Source organism: Megascapheus bottae, chromosome 3 (assembly GCF_031878675.1).
Source record: "Megascapheus bottae isolate mThoBot1 chromosome 3, mThoBot2.hap1, whole genome shotgun sequence".
In the NCBI taxonomy this organism is placed as follows: domain Eukaryota; kingdom Metazoa; phylum Chordata; class Mammalia; order Rodentia; family Geomyidae; genus Megascapheus; species Megascapheus bottae.
The window spans coordinates 5,464,998-5,485,552 of NC_143511.1; the positions used below are offsets into that span (position 1 = coordinate 5,464,998).

The 20,555-nt window shown below is 49.9% G+C and overlaps 1 protein-coding gene and 2 pseudogenes across 4 annotated transcripts in view; all 3 read left to right on the plus strand.

The window, feature by feature from the left end:
• Positions 1–3,295: 3,295 nt before the first annotated feature.
• The window catches only part of Ptch1 (patched 1), a 68,791-nt gene continuing 51,531 nt past the window's right edge, over positions 3,296–20,555 (plus strand). Inside the window, exons 1-2 of one of the 4 annotated variants that reach the window (XM_090329495.1) lie at positions 3,296–3,568; positions 13,760–13,952. In XM_090329495.1, coding sequence (XP_090185621.1) covers positions 3,365–3,568; positions 13,760–13,952 — 397 coding nt within the window. In that variant the 5' untranslated portion in view covers positions 3,296–3,364. Of the gene's footprint in view, positions 3,749–11,907; positions 12,112–13,759; positions 13,953–20,555 lie in introns of those variants that run through there. The other 3 variants (XM_090329493.1, XM_090329492.1, XM_090329494.1) reach the window with 3 other exon arrangements.
• Positions 9,098–11,810, plus strand: LOC150064871 (uncharacterized; annotated as a pseudogene).
• Positions 14,033–20,555, plus strand: part of LOC150064872 (uncharacterized) — a 7,339-nt pseudogene continuing 816 nt past the window's right edge.

The window sequence follows — 20,555 nt, forward strand, 5'->3', positions numbered from 1 at the left end:
CCTCTGACATATGAGGAGGACACAGTGTTTATTCCTCCAAATGATTCAAAATTAGGGCACCACCCAGGAAGGAGAGAAGAGCCCCGACAGATACCAATCTTCAGACACTTCCATATTCAACTTCCCAGCCATCAGAGATATATGCCATAAACCTCTATTTCTTACATAGGAAGGAAGGGAGGGAGGGAGGGAGGGAGGGAGGGGGAAGGGAAGGGAAGGGAAGGGAAGGGAAGGGAAGGGAAGGGAAGGGAAGGGAAGGGAAGGGAAGGGAAGGGAAGGGAAGGGAAGGGAAGGGAAGAAACCAAACTCTAGTGGTTCATGCCTGTGAGATACACAGAAGACCAAAAACCTGAGGATCATGGTTTGAAGCCATCAGGAACAAGAAAAGCTGAGGCTCTTATCTTCCACTTAACCACCAGAAAGCTGGAAATGGAGCTTTGGCTCAAATGGCAGAGCACTAGCCTCCATCCAAAACATTCAGGAACAGTACCTGGACCCTTAGTTCAAGTCTCAGAACTAGGGAAGTTTTCTTGGGCAAGTGAACTGAGTGGCAGAAGTGGGAAGATAGGTTGTTCTAGATGGCCAAAGCATAAGCAAAAACGAGAATGTCAGTTAAGTGGGGGAGGGGGCAAGATGAAGCAACCTTCTGCTTTATGCTCCCCAGTGTCTAGGAAGTAAACAGGTAGAGGTCATTGGCTAGAGGGGCTAGCGGGCACACTGCACATCTATGTGTCATCAGCTAGGGATGGAAAAGGATGGAAAGGGTGTGGCCAAAAAGATGGTTGAGAAAAGCTGCATGTTAGAGGACAACTTTGGCATCATGGATGAGATGGATTACAACAGACAAGGTGGGAGGCACAGTCACAAATCTGACAGTGCCCATGGAAGATCCTCTCAGAACTGTTTTCTAGTCTCTCATTTTTTGTTCACCTTCTCCAAAGTCTCCAAAATCTCCATGTAGTCCTGTCTTGAAAGTTCCAATTTAGGAACAACTCCTCTTGGTATGTCTTAAAAGTCCAAGTTAAGAGGCAAAAGGATGGTTACAGCTCATCTTTCATTAACACCTGGATGTCAATTGCCTTATCAGTTCAGGATAGGCCACAGTTTAGCTGTGTTGTCAATCATTAACACCTCCTTGCCAAATGGCTGATGAGATTGGGCAGTTTGGGAGCTACTTTTACAGGGAGCAATGAGGAGGCTGTAAGCAACTTGAAAAGAGGAAAGCAGTCTTTTGATGAGACTGAGATCTGAGGATCAAGGTTCAAAGCCAGCCCTGGCACAAAAGGACCTGAGACTCTAATATCTAGTTAACCTCTAGAAAACGGGAAGTAGAGCTTGGCTCAAGGGTAGGGCGGTAGCCCAGAGCTGAAGAGCTCAGCTCAAGAGCTCAAGAGCTCAAGGACAGTGCCCAGGCCGAGTTCAAGCCCCATGATGCACATAAAAGAAAGAAAGAAGAAAGGAAGGAAGGAAGGAAGGAAGGAAGGAAGGAAGGAAGGAAGGAAGAAAGAAAGAAAGAAAGAAAGAAAGAAAGAAGAAAGAAAGGCCAATTATGAGGTGCTGGGAATGTGGCCCAATGGTAGAGTGCTCGCCTAGCATGCACGAAGCCCTGGGTTCAATTTCTCAGTACCACATACCCAGAAAAAAAGCCAGAAATGGCACTGTGGCTCAAGTAGCAGAGCACTAGCCTTGAGCAAAAAGTGTCCAAGGACAGTGCACAGGCTCTGAGTTCGATCCCCAAGACTGGAAAAAAAAATTATAATTCTTAGAATTCTTACTTAGTTGATACATATTTGAATTCATTTTTGATGAAAGGAAACTCCTTTCTGTACTACCCTACAAGACTTCCCAGCATTCTAATGTTTAATTACTTAATATGTCTCAAGCACAAACATTCTGGAAACTGAAATGACCTTATAAAGAACAGTGCATTATCTTGAAGAGGAAAGGGATAAATTATAACTTCTAAGGTTGTTATTATTATTTAATAACATGTGGGCTTGGGCATGCCCCCCTCCTACACACCTAATCACACTGTCAGTTGAACAGGAGAGGAAAGAAAGCTGTGTTGGTAGGCTGGGTCTGTGGTTGGTGTTCATTAGCACAGAATTTGCCCAGAATGTATTTAGGGCCTAGGTTGGGGCTTAGGAAGACTGACTTTGTCAGCAACTAGTTAATTAAAAAAAAAAAAATTAGTTGTTCAAAGAAAGGAGTTTCAACTTAGCATGCCCTTTTTTTTTTGTTGCTTTTTTATTTTTTGTTTTTGGTACCCTGCATCTTGATCCCTGTCCAGCTGTTTAGTCCTTGGTCGTTTCCATAAATCTTGTCAAACCTGACCCCCTTGTATCTGTAATTCATCTATGTTCATAATGTGTACCATGTAAAACAGCACCTCCCTGCTGTAAAACACAGCAGATCAAATATAACCGAGGCTTTTCTGACCAGGACATTTGCATTGAGGAGAGACTTGGAGTTCTCCGCAGGACCCACCGGCAGTACCCCTCACACAATCACCAAAGTTGGCCTCGTATGGGAAGGCAGCGTGGGTGGGAGCGTTTGGGTGGTATACCCCCAAAAACCACAGTAATTGGGAGGGAAAGGAAGCAAATATCAATTAGGGGATGGCTCAGCCAGCTACCAATCTTGGTTTCCAGGGGCCCCACCTTGGTCTCTTCATCGCTGCCATCAGAACCGAACCCTCGCAGATCTTGTCGTGGGGGCCATTTCCCCCAGGGAGCCTCGGGTTATCTGCGGGGGGGGGGCTCCCAGTCAGTCTTCCCGCCCCCACCAACCCCAAGCCTGCGAGCCTTTCAACCACAATGCTCCCAAGCCTTTCAGCGCTTCCGTGGGAATGCAAGCAGACAGGGGCCAGAGAACCCAGGGGCCACAGAAGGTGGGGCTCGTTTGTGGCTATCAGGGAGCCCCCACCCCCACTTTCCCCCCCAGACTGCTGGAGATGCTAAAAGGAGCTTCGTTGCTCCTCAGCATCTCTCTCCCTCCAGGGTTCTGGCAAGAAGACCAAATGTTGGCAAATAATATGTATGTGTGTGTGTTGGTCGGGGGGTGGTGTTCATAGGGTGGGGACGGCGAGGGGCAAGCGGAGACCCCCCGCATTGAGGGCCGCGGGGGTGGGGTGGGGAGGGGGCGGCCAGGGTTCGCTGGAGCTCGCGGCCCCCCCACCCCCGGCGCCTCCCAGGAAGGCGAGGAGGGGAGGGCCTGTTTACTCAGGAGGGCTGTGCTGATAGCACGTTCCCCGAGTTTACTTTGCCTTCCTGGAGTTTATTGTAGAGGGGTAAAGTTTTCGGATCTGTCACGTGACCCTGACAGGTCCTGCCTATGGCGCGGCAGACCACCCACGCCGAGGGCCATGGAACTGCTTAATAGAAACAGGCTTGTAATTGTGAGTCTGCGCTGCACTCCGCCGCAAGCCTCCGGCGGCCCAGCACGCCGGGGACTTTACACTTTCCGTTCCTTTTGTAAAGACGGAGAAGGAGGAGGAGGAGGAGAAGAGGAAGACGAAGAAGAAGAACGCGACGACTTGGGGAAAGACAAAGAGACCCGGAGCGACAAGGCCAGGGGGATAGGAAGGAAGACGGGGAGGAGAAGACGGAGAAGCAGAGGACGACGAAAGGGAGGGCCAGGCAGAAAAAAAGAAAAAAGAAAAAAAAAAGAGGAATTGATGTGAAATCCAAACCCAGGAGTCCGAGCCCTCGGCGCCAGCGTTCCGAACGGGGCTTGACGGCCGGCTATGGTGAGTGTGCGCACGCTGCGCGGCCGCCTGGCCCTCGCGCGCCGTGCGCCCCGAGTGGCGTGGGGACGCGGCGTGGCGGGGCTCCCGCGCGCCGGGCGGGAGGCGTGGGGGGCGGGCCGCTCGCCTCCCGGGGGCGATGGCACGGGGTGGGCTGAGCGCGCGTCCCGCGTCTCCACGCTGGTCACGCGCCCAGGGTCCCCCCCGCCCCCGACCCCATCCTCGCGGCCGACTCCTCGAGACGGGAATGGGGGCCGGCTGCGGTGGGCTCGGGCCGGGGGATGCCCACGAAGAGGGGGCAATCTCCTTGGGTTCCCACTTTCACGCTTGAAAGGGTCGCCACCTTGGCTTCCGCTCATCAGTCTGGTGGTGGTTACTGAGTCACCAGTGCAGGCTGAGCTGGTGATGGAAGGGTTGGTGCAGAATGACAGCGCCAGGAGTGAGGGCGGGGGGCAGGGGGCCTCAGAGAGGAGGTGAAGGAGCCAGTTCTTTCCGCTCTGGGGAGCTTTGCTGTGACCAGCTGGAGGCTTGGGGCGCACGCTCTCAGTTCTCCCCCTCTTTGAACACCTGGCTGAGAGAGACACCTAGGGCGGAGATACCTAACCCAAACCCCAAATCCAGGGCTGCAATACTCCTAGCCACCGTTGGTGGGAAGCGATCTGAGTTCACAAGGGCCCATGGGTAGAGGAAAGGTGTGCTGTGTTGATTCTTGCGCCCACGGATTGGGACTTTCTGGTGCCTGCCACCTATTAAAGTGGTGGGTGGGTAGCCCGGGGCTAGGAGTGCCCAGTGCCGCCTCGGGAAAAGCCTGGAGGTGGATCTAACAGATCTAGATCTTTAGAAGACCCAGTCCCAACACAGGCTACAAGAGCCCATACTTTGTACCTGTGCCTGACATCTTGTATGCCTCTGCACGTCTGAGTTCATGTTTAAAATGCCCAGTGTGTGGTCAAACAGTAAATCTCAAGTTTTCATCACCTTCGAAGAGCTACATAGATTTTTGATTTTTGTCTGTGGTGACACCCAGGGACCTGTTCTATTGGAACTTGGGGGAAAAAATGCTATCTTATTTTTCTTTTTATTTCCTCTCTAGGGACACACACACACACACACACACACACACACACACGGACTACATATAAATAATAAAGACCCAGGATGAGTGGCTCCAAGTATTTTATTACAATTGGATCGCTGAGGTCTTGAACTACTACAATAATCCTTTTTCTTCATTCTGTGTGTTCCTATTTTTTCCCCCTAATTTGGCTTCAGTACTTCAACATGCAATTAATTGTCTTCACAAAAAAAAGACAATGCTTTATGGTGTCATCCTTTGTTACTGTAACTTATTATTACTGGGTGGTACCTCAGGATACATAGTTGCCTTAGGTGCATTGTGTCCCCATGTTGTAAAACAAGGGGCTTTCAATTGTGAGTTTGTGTGTGTTCCAGTTGTCACCCAGCTTCTTCCACCAGGCTGTAAAATGCCTTTGATTCCATGATCTTTTTAAATAAAAATGTTGAATCAAAGTGGACACCAATGGAGCCCATCATCTCAATACATGCATTTTCAGTTTGGGGAATAACCATTTCAAACTCACAATGAGAAGTGTAACTAATAGTTGGTTATAATCTAGTCATAATCTGACCAAACTCTTTGAACAAAAGTTAGCATCATTGGGAACTGTTTTCTGGAAAGAAAAGGTTTTTAAAAACAAGGCTTTCACTTTCTATAGGTAAAAGGATAAATAATAGATTAAAATATATCTCTTCTCTTCCTCTCTGACACACACACACACACACACACACACACACACACACACACCTTTTATTTTCTCCAGCCTCTGCCACAGTGTATAAAGCCCTTTTGAGACGTGTAGGCGTGATGTGTAAACCGGATTAGCAGTATGAAAGAAAGACACACAATAAGCTGGAATTGTTTTACTTCCCTTTCATTTCTCATGCCTATATCTCTAATAAATTTGTTGCTCCAGCAGTGGGTCAAAGGGATCATGTTGCTCAGCTTCTTTTTCATGCAACACCCAGTGGCAAGGATCATGGAAATGAATGGTATGCTTTCTGCCAAACTCAAAGCTTGATATAGATATATTAGCCAGGGAGATAAGAGATGGTAGTGCGAGGGGGGGGGGGGGTAAAGTAACCAATGTAGCAAAAAAGATATTCAGAGAAGGCTAGAAGAAATCAATATAGTGGTCAATGCTATGTTGTTGGTTTTTTTTTTTTTTCTCCAAGTTCATTGAAAGCTCTGAACATTCTCTCTGAAATTGATGGCATTCTTAACAAGAGGCTACCAACAGTATTTGGCACTGTAGAAAGTCCTAATTCTCCTTTCATGTAATGAAACCTAAAACATTCAATCTGCAGGTTTGGGGGACTTTGTCAAGACATCTCCCGGCCTCCCCTCCCCCTCCTCACCCCCAGTTCACTGTAAGCTCAAAAAATGCCAGTGCTCCAGGGTTTGTGCTGCAGACTTCTCATTTACTCTTTTGTGGAGTTGGGAGCAGCTTCCCATTAAAGGAGATCAGGGGTAATTAGCAGCATTATTTTGACAAGTTGGCTAGAGCTGTTCCCATTCCTCTAGCCTGGGGGGTGGGGGTGAGGGCAGGAAACTGAAGGTGGAAGGGTGGGGGGAAGGAAGGAGAGTTTTGTGGCTGCTGGATTTTTCCTGCTCCTCCATAAAACCCTTTTAGATTCATTTTCTACCATTACCTTTTAAGTAAATACAAAAGCTGCCAATGAGCAAATAGGCATTCGTAGGAAGCCAAGAAAATGTGATGCATATTGGCAGCTTGAGTTGAGTCAAGACAGCTCTCATGCAAGGTACCTGCTTAGGCCCTGGCCCATCATTCCTATTCGGTATCCTGGGTTTCTCCACCCAGAAAGAGAACATTACATCAAGTTCCCCCATTTCTCACTTCACTCTACCCCCAACCCAAGGAACAAGTAGGTCTTAATGTCACATTGGTAATTTTTTGGATGTCTAAAAGACCATGTGAAACTCAGTGAACCAACTTACAAACATCCGAAGGACCAATCTGAAATATATTTGTCCTTTTATTCATTTATATTCTGTAGAAATTAGCTTAATTACATTGGATTTGAAAGAGTCCTTTGGTTGATCAGAAACCAGTGAGAAGTTAAATTCACTGTAGCCTTTCTGAACTCCACCACGCCTGGCTCCCACAATTGCTTATCAGCTGAACCTCCCAACACAAAGGACAGATGTTTTGTTTCAGTCGTATTATCATTTGGATAATCTGAGGTCATTTTTGAGACGTGTGTGGCAAGGCTGTGGATATCTGAAGAACTAGAACAGGAAAGGGAGGAGTCATGAGGGAATCCAAAGGGTTGATGGAATCTGTTCTGAAAACTACAGACTCCAATGAACAATTTTGGATGATACTGGGGAGAAAAAGATGACAGGTTAGGCACTGAGATGAATTTTATGTGGCAAGGGAGGTTGGAACGCTCTGCCTGGCCTCACAGAGGCTAGCAACTCCTGCTGATGGATCCGGCTCCTAAGCTCTCACTTATGTGGTGATCTCTGCTAACGGAGCTACATCAGGCAGAAAAGGCTGTTAAAGGAACTGTATTTTCAGCCAACACCTTAACAGGCCTGGCTGTTCCTCCTATCGGCCTCATTTCAGGTCTGTGGAATGCTTGTGATTAGTTGCAAGTTAACAAACCCGGTGTGGCAATGTAGTCCCCGCACAAGGCATGCATATTAAAGCCGACAATGCTTACAGATGTAAATAAGGGCAGATTGATTAGGAACCACATTATCGCGGGGAATGTCGCACTCACATGCATCAGCAATGAGGCAAATTGGGGGCGGCCTCATGGCTGACCACCCAAGTGGAGCAGTCTTCTTACACTGGCTCCTCTTCCTTTTCTTAAAACGTTACAGAAACAAGGCCAATTAGATCCTCAAAGTAATTCATCTCTCTGTATGAAAAAAGCAGACCACAGGGGAAGCAGCGAGTGGGGGGTGGGGAGATTAAGATAGCGCCTGTTAGAGTGAGGCTGGGGATTGCATCCTGGAGCCAATGGATAGAATTTACTGGCTGAGACCATTGTTTGAGATGCTGGAAAGTTAACCTATCAAGCAGGGGGCAAGGGGACCGGGGCGCTGAAAACCTCGGGGATCAATGTTCAAAACGTTTAGGAATTAAATCAAACGGAGAGAAATAAGCCTGAGTGGAAGAGGGTTTGCCACTGAAATGATACACAAGCAGCAGCAACCCGGAGAAGAAGCCTTGCAGCTTCTTAGGGATAGAAATCCGGAGTCATTACGTTTTTGTGGACTGTAATTTCATTCTAGATTTCAACAATCTGTACTGAAACCACTATTGACTAAAAGCGTGAAGGAAAAAGAAACAATATTCTGGCCTAAAATCTTACTTTTTTTTAAACACACAAGATAACGAATTGTCTATGGCTCCGTAGTTAACGTGACATACAGCAAACCTCAGCTGGAAAAAAAACAGGCTGATAAACTAGGGTTACCACTCTCGAAGTCTTAAAAAAGTTTTTTTTCCAGTAGCAGGCATAAAATGGTTTGACTTAAGATATCAGCAGAACTGCTCTTTTACAGCTAAACTAATACATCACCCTTTCTACTTTATGCTGTTTAACAAATAACCCAAAAACGCGACACTTTACTCCAATATTAAACTACCCATGCGTGGAGCTGGCCTTCCTGTGCTATTATTAACATAGCACCATGTTCCTCCCCTTCGGGATTTCAGCGGCTTTTTCCAGTGGCTCAAAATCACGTGTTCCTTAGGCCTTAGGAGTTTTGAATTTCCGCGCTGGCCGGGGTACTCAAGTCCTCCCCTGGATAACCCACGAACACTCCTAAATTCTCTCGCCCTCTTTTGTTTCTCCAGTTTATTTCCCAAGACATGGTACCCCGCTCCAGGAACCGCAGAGTTTTGCAGATTCAGGGAGCAGGGCCTTTCCATGAAAGCAGAAGAGGAAAAAAAAAAACAAAACCTGACCGGGAAGGTGGTGAGGTTAGGAAAGGAGGGAAGAGATGGAGGAGGAAAAACTAGTGGAAGAGGAAGAAGCCAGAAGGGAAAAGAAGCAGAGGCTGGGGAAAACGCGGTGGAGGCAGGAAGGGGGCGGGGAGGGCTGGCAGACCGGCCCCCTGCAGGAGCCGCGTGCACTGCCCCGGTGGCCCGCGCGCCCCGCCGCAGCCCCTGGCGGGCCGGAGCCGCCGGCGGCGCGGAGCTGCTGAATGGGAAGGGCCCCGTGCGCTCAGCCATTGGCTGGCGGCCGGGAGGCTGCGCGGACATTGGGTAACGTAAGGGGGCTGGTCCGCCTTCAGGAATGTACTACGGCGCGTCCGGCACGTCCGTCCGCGCCGGCGGGGCGCACGCCTGGCTTGGGCTCAGGGGAGGCAGTGCTGGAGGCGGACAGCCGGTCGGGTTGAAGCCCTGGGCACAGATTCTCCTACCCGTTCCTCCGGGGTCGCGGAGCCCCGTGCGCGCGCAGGCGGACGCACCCGGGTACCGGCGCGCGCCGGGGCCTCCGAGCCCGGGGTCACGTGGCAGCGTGGGCTCCGCCTTCTCCCCCCCTCGCTCCTCCCCCCCAGTCTCTCCATCTGGGTTTCTTTCTTTCCTTTCTTCTTTTTTTTTCAATGAACACACACGGTGTGCATCTTAAAGCCACACTGCCCCATTTCATGACTTCAGTAGGCTTCTTAGCACTGCACGTCCCTCTGCAATTCAACTCTGTAAATATATAATATAGAAAGAAATAAAAGCAAAAAAAAATAATGAAACAATCGAAGGCTTCTGGGTCTGGTGTCTACTGCTGGGAGGAATTTACCCCGAAAATGTGAGGAAGAAAAATAAACATTCTACTCTTAAAAGTCTCATGCTTCCCCCCCACCCATTAAATAAAAAGAGTAGCTGTGTAGACAGTTTGCCTCTACCCTAGGATGTACTCCCCAAAGTTACGTTTTCTCCTCCTCAAAGGAAAACAAGTCTTCAGCCTACTGAGTAGTTGGGACTACAGGCGTGAGTCACCGGCGACCGGCTTTTTTTTTTTTTTAAATTCTATATGTTGGGATATATGTCTGCGCACAATTTGCTTCAAATGCATCCAACATCAAATCTTTATTCCCTACCTCGCGCTATTATTCTATCAATGCATACCTATTTTTGTAAAAAGTGCTTAAAACTGACTTTTTAGGGATGTAATAAATAATTTTTAAAGAGAGTTCCAAATCAACCCAAAACAATCACGCCAACTTCACAAGGAAACAATTCTCTTCCTCTGGTTTGTTAGAAGAATTCTGTTGTTTTGTTTATTGTCGCATTAAAGACTCAAATAAAAAAAAAACCGTCTCTGCCTCCACAAGACTGCTTTGGTGTCTGGAGTCCACATTTATAGAACACAGACGCGTTCAAACCAGGACTGTGCTGGGGGGGGGGGGGGGATTTTATGGGTGGCTTTCCTCTACGGCCTTGCTTTCCTCTTTAACTTTCCATTTTGTTTATCTTAATGCGAGGCGTTGTTCCCTGCGCGAGCTTAAGTCTTGCCTTTTAGTTATAAAAGAAAAGAGAGCTGGGGGGGGGGGGGAGGGAATCTGGCACACACTGGGCGCCCTATCCACCACCCTGTCATTATTGGTGCAGGCCTGGGAATTCAAGCCGGACCTCCCAGTATTTGCCGCTGCTTGAGGCCAAGGTGCCCCTGAAAGGGTTTTCTTTGAGGATTCTCAAAAAAAAAAAAATTGTTTAAGCGCTTTAAGACAAAATTATATCTCCCCGTGTCTATGGTGAGGCAAATGTGTGTGTGTGCGCGCGCGTGCGTGTGTGTGTGCGCGCGCAAAAGGCGTCTCACACACAGAAAAGAAGACACTGTAGAAAAAAAGGAATAAGAAAGAAAGGAGGGGGAGCATTCCTTAATGGAAGTATTGCATGCGAGAAGGTTGGCGCTCTCGGAGGCTCCCCCAAGCCCGGGATGCACACGCTGGGGTTGCCTACCTGGGTGGTCTCTCTACTTTGGTGAGCTGTTGCTAAGCAGCTAATAATAGTCATGTTTGCTGAGTAATTTCTGCCCTCCGCGAGCCAATCGCGTTGCAGAAACCCAAGCCATCTGACAGCCCCGGGGGCGGGAGCTCCAGCCTTTTTCTCTTTCGCTCGCTCTCCCCCTCCACCCCCTCCCCTCCTCCTCCTCTTTCTCCAAATGGAGAGAGTTCTTTTTTTTTCTTCTTCCATCTCATCTATTGAATCAAGGAGCTGCTGCGGCCGCTGCCCGCTGCACACACACAGAGCGGAGTCCCCAGGTCCCGGGAGCGAGAGAAGCGCGCTGCGCGGGGGCAGAATGGTCCAGCGGGTCGGTGAGGAGCACAAGAAAGCAGAGTCCGGGACCAAGCAGCCACTGCGAACCCAGCAGCCCGAGCGAGAGCAGCAGCAGCAGCAGCAGCAGCAGCAGCAGCTTCAGGAGCCGCCACCGCCAGCAGCAGCCGCAGCAACAGCACCAGCAGAAGCAGAAGCAGCAGCAGCAACCGCGGGAGCAGCGGCAGCGGCGGCTGCTCCGGCCAGGCAGCGCTGAGACCCGCCAGGCACCCACGGACCCTGCGGCAACACCGGCTCTGCGCTCGCCCTCCGCCACGGCTCGGGCCACTCCGGAGGCGCCGAGGAAGCCAGCGCAGCCGGCGGGAGCAGCCGAGACCTGCCGGCGCTTGCTGCAGTGAAGGGGTCGCGGCGCGGCACCGGGCGGGGGGCGGGTAGGGGGAGTCGGGGACCGCGAGGAGTGCCGTGGAAGCGCCGGAAGGACAGGCTAGATCCGCGCGCCGGCTCTCGCCCTCTCGTGAACTGGATGTGGGCAGCGGCGGCCGCAGAGACCTCGGGACCCCCGCGCAATGTGGCAATGGAAGACACAGGGTCTGAGTCCCCGGCAGCGACCACGGCCGCAGCGGCAGCAGCGCCCGCCGTGTGAGCAGGAGCAGCGGCAGCAGCAGCAGCAGCAGCAAATCTGTCAACCGGAGCCCGAGCTCGAGCAGCCGGTGGCCAGCAGAGTCCTCGCGAGCCGAGAGCCCAGGCGCTCCGGGAGTCCGCAGAGGCGGCAGCCGCGCGCCAGGCCGCCCGGGAAGCCTCGGTCCCCGCGGCGGCGGCGGCGGCGGCAACATGGCCTCGGCTGGTAACGCCGCCGAGCCCCAGGACCGCGGCGGCGGCGGCTGCGGGGCCGGCAGCGGCGGGGCCTTGGGCCGGCCGGCCGGTGGCGGGAGGCGCAGACGGACCGGAGGACTGCGCCGTGCCGCACTGGACCGGGACTATCTGCACCGGCCCAGCTACTGCGACGCCGCCTTCGCTCTGGAGCAGATTTCCAAGGTGCATTTCAGACTGCTGTCTTCCCCTCCCACTTTCTCTTCCCTCCTCTTCCTCTCTGAGGGAGTCCCGACTCACACACACACACACACACACACGCGCGCGCGCACGCGCGCCTCCAGGAAAAGACGCAGACAAGTGAGGATTGAAAAAAATTCAAACCCTCCCTCCGGTCCTGGGAGGAAAAGGCTGTCTGTGGTCCGCAGGGGGTGGAGGTGTGTGTGTGTGTGTGTGTGTGTGTGTGTGTGTGTGTGTGTGTGTGTGTGTGTGTCCGGGCGCGCGCACACTCACGCCCTCCTTGGCGTGCCTTTTCCGGAGCTTTGGAAAGCAGTCCACGGCGGACCACCTCGAGGGCAGCCGCGGTGCCCCCTGTCCAGGGCGCTCTTCTCCCTTATTTTCAGCCTAACAACTGCCCCCCCCCCCAAGTCCACATTTCTTAACATCTTAGAGGGGGAGGCGGAGTGGAGAGAGGCGGAGAGAGGAAGGGAGGGGGAGCCAAAATAAAGGTGGTTTCCTTTTTTGGCAGGCAGTTTTGCTTTTGTTGAGCTTGAAATCTCTGCTCCCTTAAAAATGATCCTCGGAAGAGGAGACCTCGCCCCCCCCACCCCCCTTCTCACTCCTTTTCCATTTTTTTTGAGCCCCCTCTTCTCAGAGTCTGATGGGGAGAGGCAACGTTGTAAACAAATTGCCACCTTAAATCTGTACTACGGGTGTGTGGAGCGGCCGGGTTCATTGTTTACGAGGCTTGCTGAAATGTGTGGAATCCGCGGAAGGAAGGCGAGCGCCCAGACTGGGGCCCGGCCAGCTCCGGGAGCCCCGCGGCCGCCGGGAGCCGCCTGTGCCCAGCCAGGATCCCCGCCTGCTCCAGGCTGGGCCTTTTCCCCGTGCACTTGGCTGGCTGTGTTTTAGCTTTAACCAGAAGGGAAGGGAGAAGAGAGGGAAAAATTCCATGTGGCTGCCCTCTTCCGATCACAAATGCGGTCGTAAGTTGCAGATGGCTGCTCTCCCCGGCGTCTGCCAGCGCTTTCGAAAGGCGTGGGGAATGAGCCCCGACCTCCGCGTTCACCACGTGGATCCCCACTGAACTACCACCCCAGGGGAGAGGTGAGGGGGCCCCAGACGGATGGTAGTAGGCTGTTCCCAACGTGCTTACGCCCCCAGCACCCTGTCTTCCCCGGCGTTCCCTGAGCAACTGGTGTTAGATGGAACTCAATTTATGGCCAAGAGGGAATGTGGAACTCTGGTCCGCGGGATTACGCAGCCTCTCCTTTCCCACGTCTGGGGTACAGATCGTGTGTCTAGTGATTCCTCTCGGCTTCGGCTACCCCCCCTCCCACCGTGTGGCACCTCCTCTCCCCAGCGCCCCCAAGCCTGACTCAAGGATGCCCTGCAGCCGCTCGTGGGGGGCGCCCCTGGGCTCCCCAAGGTGCAGCCTGACTTTGATTTATGACCAAGCCCCCCCACGCCGCCGCTCTCGCTCCCACCGGCCCGCCCGGGCTCCAGCCCCGAGGGCGCGCCCCTGCGCCGCGGCCGCCCACACCCCCACGGCGGCCCGGCCTGTCGGGGAATCCCGGGCGGGCGCGCGCGAGCGTGGGCGCGCGGGCCGCGAACTCCCCGGTGTTCACTCCTCCCTTCTGTGCTTCGTCCCCAGGGGAAGGCTACCGGCCGGAAAGCGCCACTGTGGCTGAGAGCGAAGTTTCAGAGACTCTTATTTAAACTGGGTTGTTACATTCAAAAGAACTGCGGCAAGTTCTTGGTGGTGGGCCTCCTCATATTCGGAGCCTTCGCGGTGGGATTAAAGGCAGCTAATCTCGAGACCAACGTGGAGGAGCTGTGGGTGGAAGGTAAGCGACCCGGCGCCCGCGGCGGCGCCCGTTTCGTCCCCCCCTCCCCACCCCGCGCCCCCTTCCGTTCCTTCCGATTGATGGAGATATTTGCCAGTATACACCTAGAGTCCGGCTGTGGCCAGCGCAGAACCCCTGTCCGCACCGGGGGGAATTGTTTATTGTTTGGCCGTCTGGCCTGGAGCCAGGCCCGCCCGACAAAGGCCGCGCTGTAATCGACTCGGGCGCTGCGTTTTGCTAGGTGTTGTGGGAGAGAGTGGCGAGGGCGGGCCGGCCGGCGGGGGCGCGAGGGGCCCCCTCCGTGGAACAGACCACTCTGCACGGCCGGGGAGGGGGGGGGGCTCGGGGACTGCCACCGCTGCGGCCAGGCTGGCCGGGAGAGGCTGCCCGGAGCAGGCCTCCTCGGCGGAGGCTCCCCGACGCCGCTTCTTTCCCTCCCCCACCCCCACCCACCGCGTCCAAAGAGAAAGGAGCTGGGGGGTGGGGAGAAAGGCCACCCCTCTGGCTGCTGGGAGTGTGCGCGCCCCCGGCGGCCGCGGCCGCCGCGCTGGGGAGGGCGGAGGGGGGCGGGCGCTGCGCGGGCCTGCGGAGGCGGCGGCGTGTGTGGTCCTGTTTTTGGACAGCTTTCAACTCTGGGGGAAAAAAACATTTGTCTCAAGGTACAAAAAAAAAGGGGGGGAGGGGGGAAGGAGTTGAAAAAAAAAACTCAGTAAAGCAGACTGGAACGCATGTTTGCAAAGCAGATTAATGTTTCTTCGCGGGTGGGGGCTTTTTAAATGGAATTATTGTGTGTGGGGGGGGAAATGGCATTTTGCAGCCAGAAAATACAAAACAAAACAAACAAAAAAAGAAATGTGTTTTAAGGACCCGGGTTTGATGGGAGGGACCACAGAAGCTCTCTAAGAGGTTCTGCCAGGCTTTTATCCATGTTCCTAAATTTGGGGGTTTTTAAAACCTGCCTGAGAAAAAGTTGTAAATTCAAAATAGATTTCTCCTTCCCAGAGAAGGAAACATCTTTACATTCTTTTGGTAAACACATTTTCTTCCTGTTACTTTTTGCTTTTTCATTTTTTCTTCTCTGTTGTGACTCAGTTTTCTTTTTTTTCCCCTCCCCCCCAAAAAAGAGAACTAGTCTTGTTTGGAAATATTTTAACCTTTTAAACCCTACTCTCTTAGAAGGGAGGAGGAGGGGAGAATAAGTACACACATATTCCAACCTAAAATACCTGGTGCCCTTCTGAAGACAAAAATTGAAAGCTGCCCAAGACAAAATTTGAAGGCTGAAGAGTTACATGCCTTCAGTGGCTGCTCCACATGCTCTTGGAGCCTAACCTGCCAGAAGATTTGTTTTGCAAGCCTAAGCTAGAGTAGTTGAGTGGTGGCAATTAAAATAATAATCCAAATAATTAAGACCAGAGAACATTCCTGCCTTGAGTAGCTTGGTAATTACTACAAAAATGTTTGGATGGAATCCCTTGGGTAATTTAACTCAGTTAGGGACTTGTTATTGGTGGATGGTAGAAGGGTTTTACTGAGCATCTACTATGCCCCCTAGCAGCATATTTCTGGAGTACCTGTGAGGTACCGAGCACTGTGCTAGGTATTGTAAGAGAATTGGAAGTGTATGGGACACTGCCCAATTTTATGGAGTTAAAACTACTAGAATTCAGTGCTCTTGCACAAAATTTGAGTGCACACAGGAAATGGGACCTGAAAATTAAATTGGGGGAAAAAGAGCTGCGATAGAAGTGGTGAGAGCTGACTGGTGTGACCTGGAGAGAGAAAGGAGGAGGGTATTTTAGCAAGGGCTACACCACCACAGGCCAGGGGTCTGGAGAGGGAGAGGTTGAATGAATTATGGTCCCATCAGAGTGAGGGGCTTAAGTGCCATTCAATGAGTGTTGTGGCACATTGGGCACAGTAACTGGACAGCAGGTCTGTTAGAGTGGAAATGGGTGATTGACGGCTCCATTGCAGACAATTACCTTAGGCTCCTCTATAGACTTGACTTTTTCTAACTCTCAGACCAGTCAATTAATTTGTGGCCAGTGGTGATGACGACCAAAGGTAGCTTTGTGTAGTTTCAGTAGTAGTTTTTCAGGAGACTTTTCACAAACTTAGAGAAAAGTAACACAATTTTCTTAGCAATGCGTGTTTCTAGAAATAACTTTTCTATATTCCACTCATTTCAGGACGTAAGTGGAGCCTCAACAGTTGGTAGGGAGAGGTTGAAGGACAAGGGGATCTTGAACTTGGAGTGGTCTCATTTTAATTCATTGGTCTCCACTAGTATCTAGGACAGCAGAGAAGTAATACTCTGTACTGCCTTTATGCTATCTAGAATGGATGCTAGTACAGGATGCATTCAAGGCAAGTGAGCTATATCCCCAGTCTCATGTATCTGAACATACTCTTAACCCTCTTTTTGCATAACTCACTGATTCATGGGCCATATAGCCATTGCCCACTTACTCAGCAAGTGTCATATTCCAAGCATTTTGTTATATTTGTTCACATGTCTTGCAATTCAGTGAGGTACCTATATTTTTATAACATGAAAGCAAATAGGGTTTATACATTCCAATTGTTCTTTCCCTTCCTCTCTCTCCTCCTTCTCTCCACCCCCCCCCTCCAGTCCTGGGGCTTCAACTCAGGGCTTCGGCACTGTCCTTGGGCTTTCTCAAGATTAGTGCTCTACCACTCCAGCCACAGAACCACTTCTGGCTTTCTCTGTGTATGTGGTATCAAGGAATTGAACCCAGAGCTTCTTTCTTAAATGAGAAGCTATTGAGCCTTTTGCATTCTCTCCAGGTCCACTTTTTATCCTAATGACTTAAGTCACTTGGTATCCTGTTGCCTTGGCCTGGCATCCATTCATCCATTCATTCATTCACTCTTCCTGCATAAAAGTACTTTCATAGATTCAGGTAAGCCCAGCCAGAGAGCCTGCCACAGTTTAATAGCAACTAGAGAAAAAATGTCTTGTTGACACTTTCTCAGTTGAAATGGATATGAACTGGTTTCTTGCTACAGACATAAATGAGATAAACAGCAATTGTGTCTTTCCCTAGTTAAAAAGCAACAGAAGAGGGCCAGGAGTTTGGCCTAGTGGTAGAGTGCTTGCCTAGCATGCTTGAAGACTGGGATCTGATTCTTTGGTACCACATACATAGAAAAGGCCAGACATGGTGCTGTGTGTGACTCAAGTGGTAGAGCTCTAACCTCGAGAAAACCCAAGGCCCTGAGTTCAAGCCCCAGGACTAGCAAAAACAACAACAAAACAAAACAAAACAAAAAACCAGAAGAGGAAAGACAAGAATCCAAGGAGACAGGGAGGATAAGGGATAGTTTGGAACTGTGCAGTTTCTCCTGTGATTGAAAAAAAAAAATGACACACACCAGTTGCTTCTGTGTTTATATGCATGTGTATATACGAGGTATCCTCCCTACATTAGGTATCACATCTGCCAAAATATATTGTTAATACAGCTAGTAAATTTGAAAATCCTATCTTTGGTTTGACTTTGCATGCTTAAACATTTGAAGGAAATGTGGTTTTATAGAGAGGTTGAATCTATTAAAACATTGTGTGTGGACCATTGTAATCTAGCTAACTACTATATATTCATCTACACATGGAGTAGGTGAAAAGTGTTTTGCAATTCTGTTAAAATGTTCTTGTATTATTTGTCTTTGAGGAAATTGTCGATTATATGTGAGATGGATTAAATTATTCACGAATGTCCAGAGCGCAGCTTATTTGTAAATGGACTAATGAGGCTTAAAAAATTAGAATGATGATATTGTGGACATTTGTTTATCAAAGAAACATATGATGGTGGCAGTTTGGTGGAGAAGAGACAGACTAACATTTTAAAACGGAAACATTCAGGTCATGTTTTCTGTCCCCACTCGGTATCAGACAAATTCCAAAACACTAGAAATGCTGTTGAGATGTAATAGACCTTGTTCTGGGGAGAGTCTCACCCCCCCCCCCAGCAGGCACACAGCCTCCAAAGTATGCAGTTAACATTCAGGGCCACAGTGCCAAGAAGGCTTCTAGGATGGCCCAAGGAAGGGGACCTTGAGCTAGTCCTAGAGGCTGGGGGCTCCAGGCAGAAGGAACAGAAGGCCAGGAATGTAGCTTCTTGCACCTCATCTCCCTTGGTGGTGATGGTGGTGGGGGAATGAGTGGGAGGGAAACAGGGCCGCTAGCTCCTCCTACCACCTGTTCTTTGCCTGTCATCTGATTTGTGCTAGTATATTAAGTGCCTTCACCTGAATCTTAGGGCACACTGGAATGGACTTTATTGATTGACTGATTGATTGATATAGCTCTTTTAATTTCTTGAAGATTGTTTTTTCTAAAAGCTTGCCTACTCCCTGGCCTTCTGATTTGCAAAGGGGGGTGCCCTGCAATGAATCCATATTGCCTTGGTGTGCAGTTGTTCTGAAGGGCAGCCCCCAGGGAGAATGATGGGAGCCCTAGACGTTTGGTGTTCTTGAGTTGGTCTTGGACACTTTGTTGTAGGAGACAATTGGGGTTCACCATCCTTTTAGTTTCTTAGCCTTGGCACTGGTGGCATCTTGAGTTTGATATTCCCTACTGGTGAGAAGTTGCTGGTACCTGTCCTCTAGAGAATAGTTGGCAGCTTCTTTGGCCCCAGCACACTGGAGCTGGCATCATGCTCCCTCATGTATCAATTAAAGTGTTTCCATTCAGTGTCAGAGGTCTTTGCTGAACCTGGTGTGTGGGGTACAAACTCGCCTCAACTGTGAACCATTGGTCTAGATGATAAATAACGCTGATAAATAGAAGACAGATGCTGCACAGATAAAGGGGATGGAGTTAGAAACTGCAAAGGCATGACCATTAAATGCAGAAGGTTTGTGGTCTTTGTGTGTGTGTGTGTGTGTGGTCAGTCTCACAAGGCAACCTTGCATTTTATTCATCTCAAGAACTCATTTCATTTTGTGCTAATTTACATTTCTTATTTTTCTTGAAATGACATTTGACATCAAATGAAAACACACATACACATATCCAGAAAGAAGAACAAAGAAAAAGACCAGGAGGGAAAACAAGAAAACATGTTCTGTTCATATTTGGGAAGGAGGTGAAACCTTTGTAACTTGTTGTATTTCAGTTATGGGGGCTAAAAGCTTTTGGCATGACAGAGACTTTATGGTAGCCTAATACAAGTCAGACTGAAAGCACAACTCTGCTCAGAACCCAGTATAGTATGCTAGTTTTTCAGTCTCATTTTCCTCACAAGCCACTTTTTCCAAGGTCCCCTTATGGAGTAGACTGAGGGCAGCCACAAGGGACAGAAGGATATTCTGCCAACCAGGCCAAATGGGCTCCCCTTTTACTGCCCCACTGAAGTTGTCACCTGGTTTCTGCTCACTGGGGCTGTTAGTCTGGGGGCTTTTCACAGGGGAAAGAAACACTGAAAGATGCAACTTCCTTATGTTCTCTGGACCCCTATGAAGTTTTGGGGAAAAAAACCAATATGTAGTTAAATAGATAGGTTCAAATTGTGGATACATACCAGAAGTGCAAGTGTTTATTGTTGTCTTTTCATATTTAGAGAAAGATGATGGAAAAATGAACCTCCAGCAGTAATCTCTTTAAAATTATACTTAGCCTCCTACACAGGACATTATCTCTCTATGCTGTCTGCTATTCTTGACCTGTCCTGAAGTTTGGAAGCCAGGTTGGGCCACTTGGGAGTTTCAGAAACTCCTAACGCCACTTTGGAGGTTCCAGAAGATGACAGCTTCCAGATGTATGAGCTGCCTGATCGGTTTGTTTAGATTATGGGCCACAGCTGATGCCGAGATTAATACTGACTGGACAAGCTATGGGAGATTTGTCTGGCTTCCACAATGCCATGTTTATATTTCATTTGGATTTCTCCTTCAAAGCTGACCTGTCTGTGACCCCTGGAACCCTGTCCACTCTGGGTGAGCTGGAACTTGTCCGCCTTTGCTTTACTCATCTTATTGTGGGGCAAAGGGGCTCATAATTCTGCAGAGAAAGGGGCTTCCCGTGAGGCTGCCTCCCACCTAGTCCATGCCAGCTGTCTGCCTGAGACTGAACACCACAAGGGTATGCTGTTTTGCTCAGGGAGATGTGTTTGATGTTCAAAGTTATTCTGATTCTTAAAACTGGGACTATTCTTAAATTACTGTAAAGGAAACCATTTTGCAAAAAAAAAAAAAAAGTTTTAACTCTTGGCACCATTTTGACATTCTTGGGGAATGTCAAAGGGCCAAGGAGATACTGAGGTAAAGAAAGCGGGGGGGGGGGGGGGGGGGAGGGGAGGAAGAAAGAAGAAAAGAAAGTCAAACTGATTCCATTTTGGTTAAATTTATTTTCTGTGTCCACTAGTTTGACTTCCTGAACTTCTTCCATGTTTCCCTTCTGTCCATGTTTCCATCTTCCACTAGCCTTCCACTCTCCCACCTACTCCTAAGTTGATTCAGTCATTTCTTCTCAAGTGGATCTCTGGCATTTCTAGTGTGAGATCTGAAAAGGTCTGAAGTCCTGCTAATCACAAATTCCCTGACAAGATGGAATTAGAGAATATTCTTTCAAAC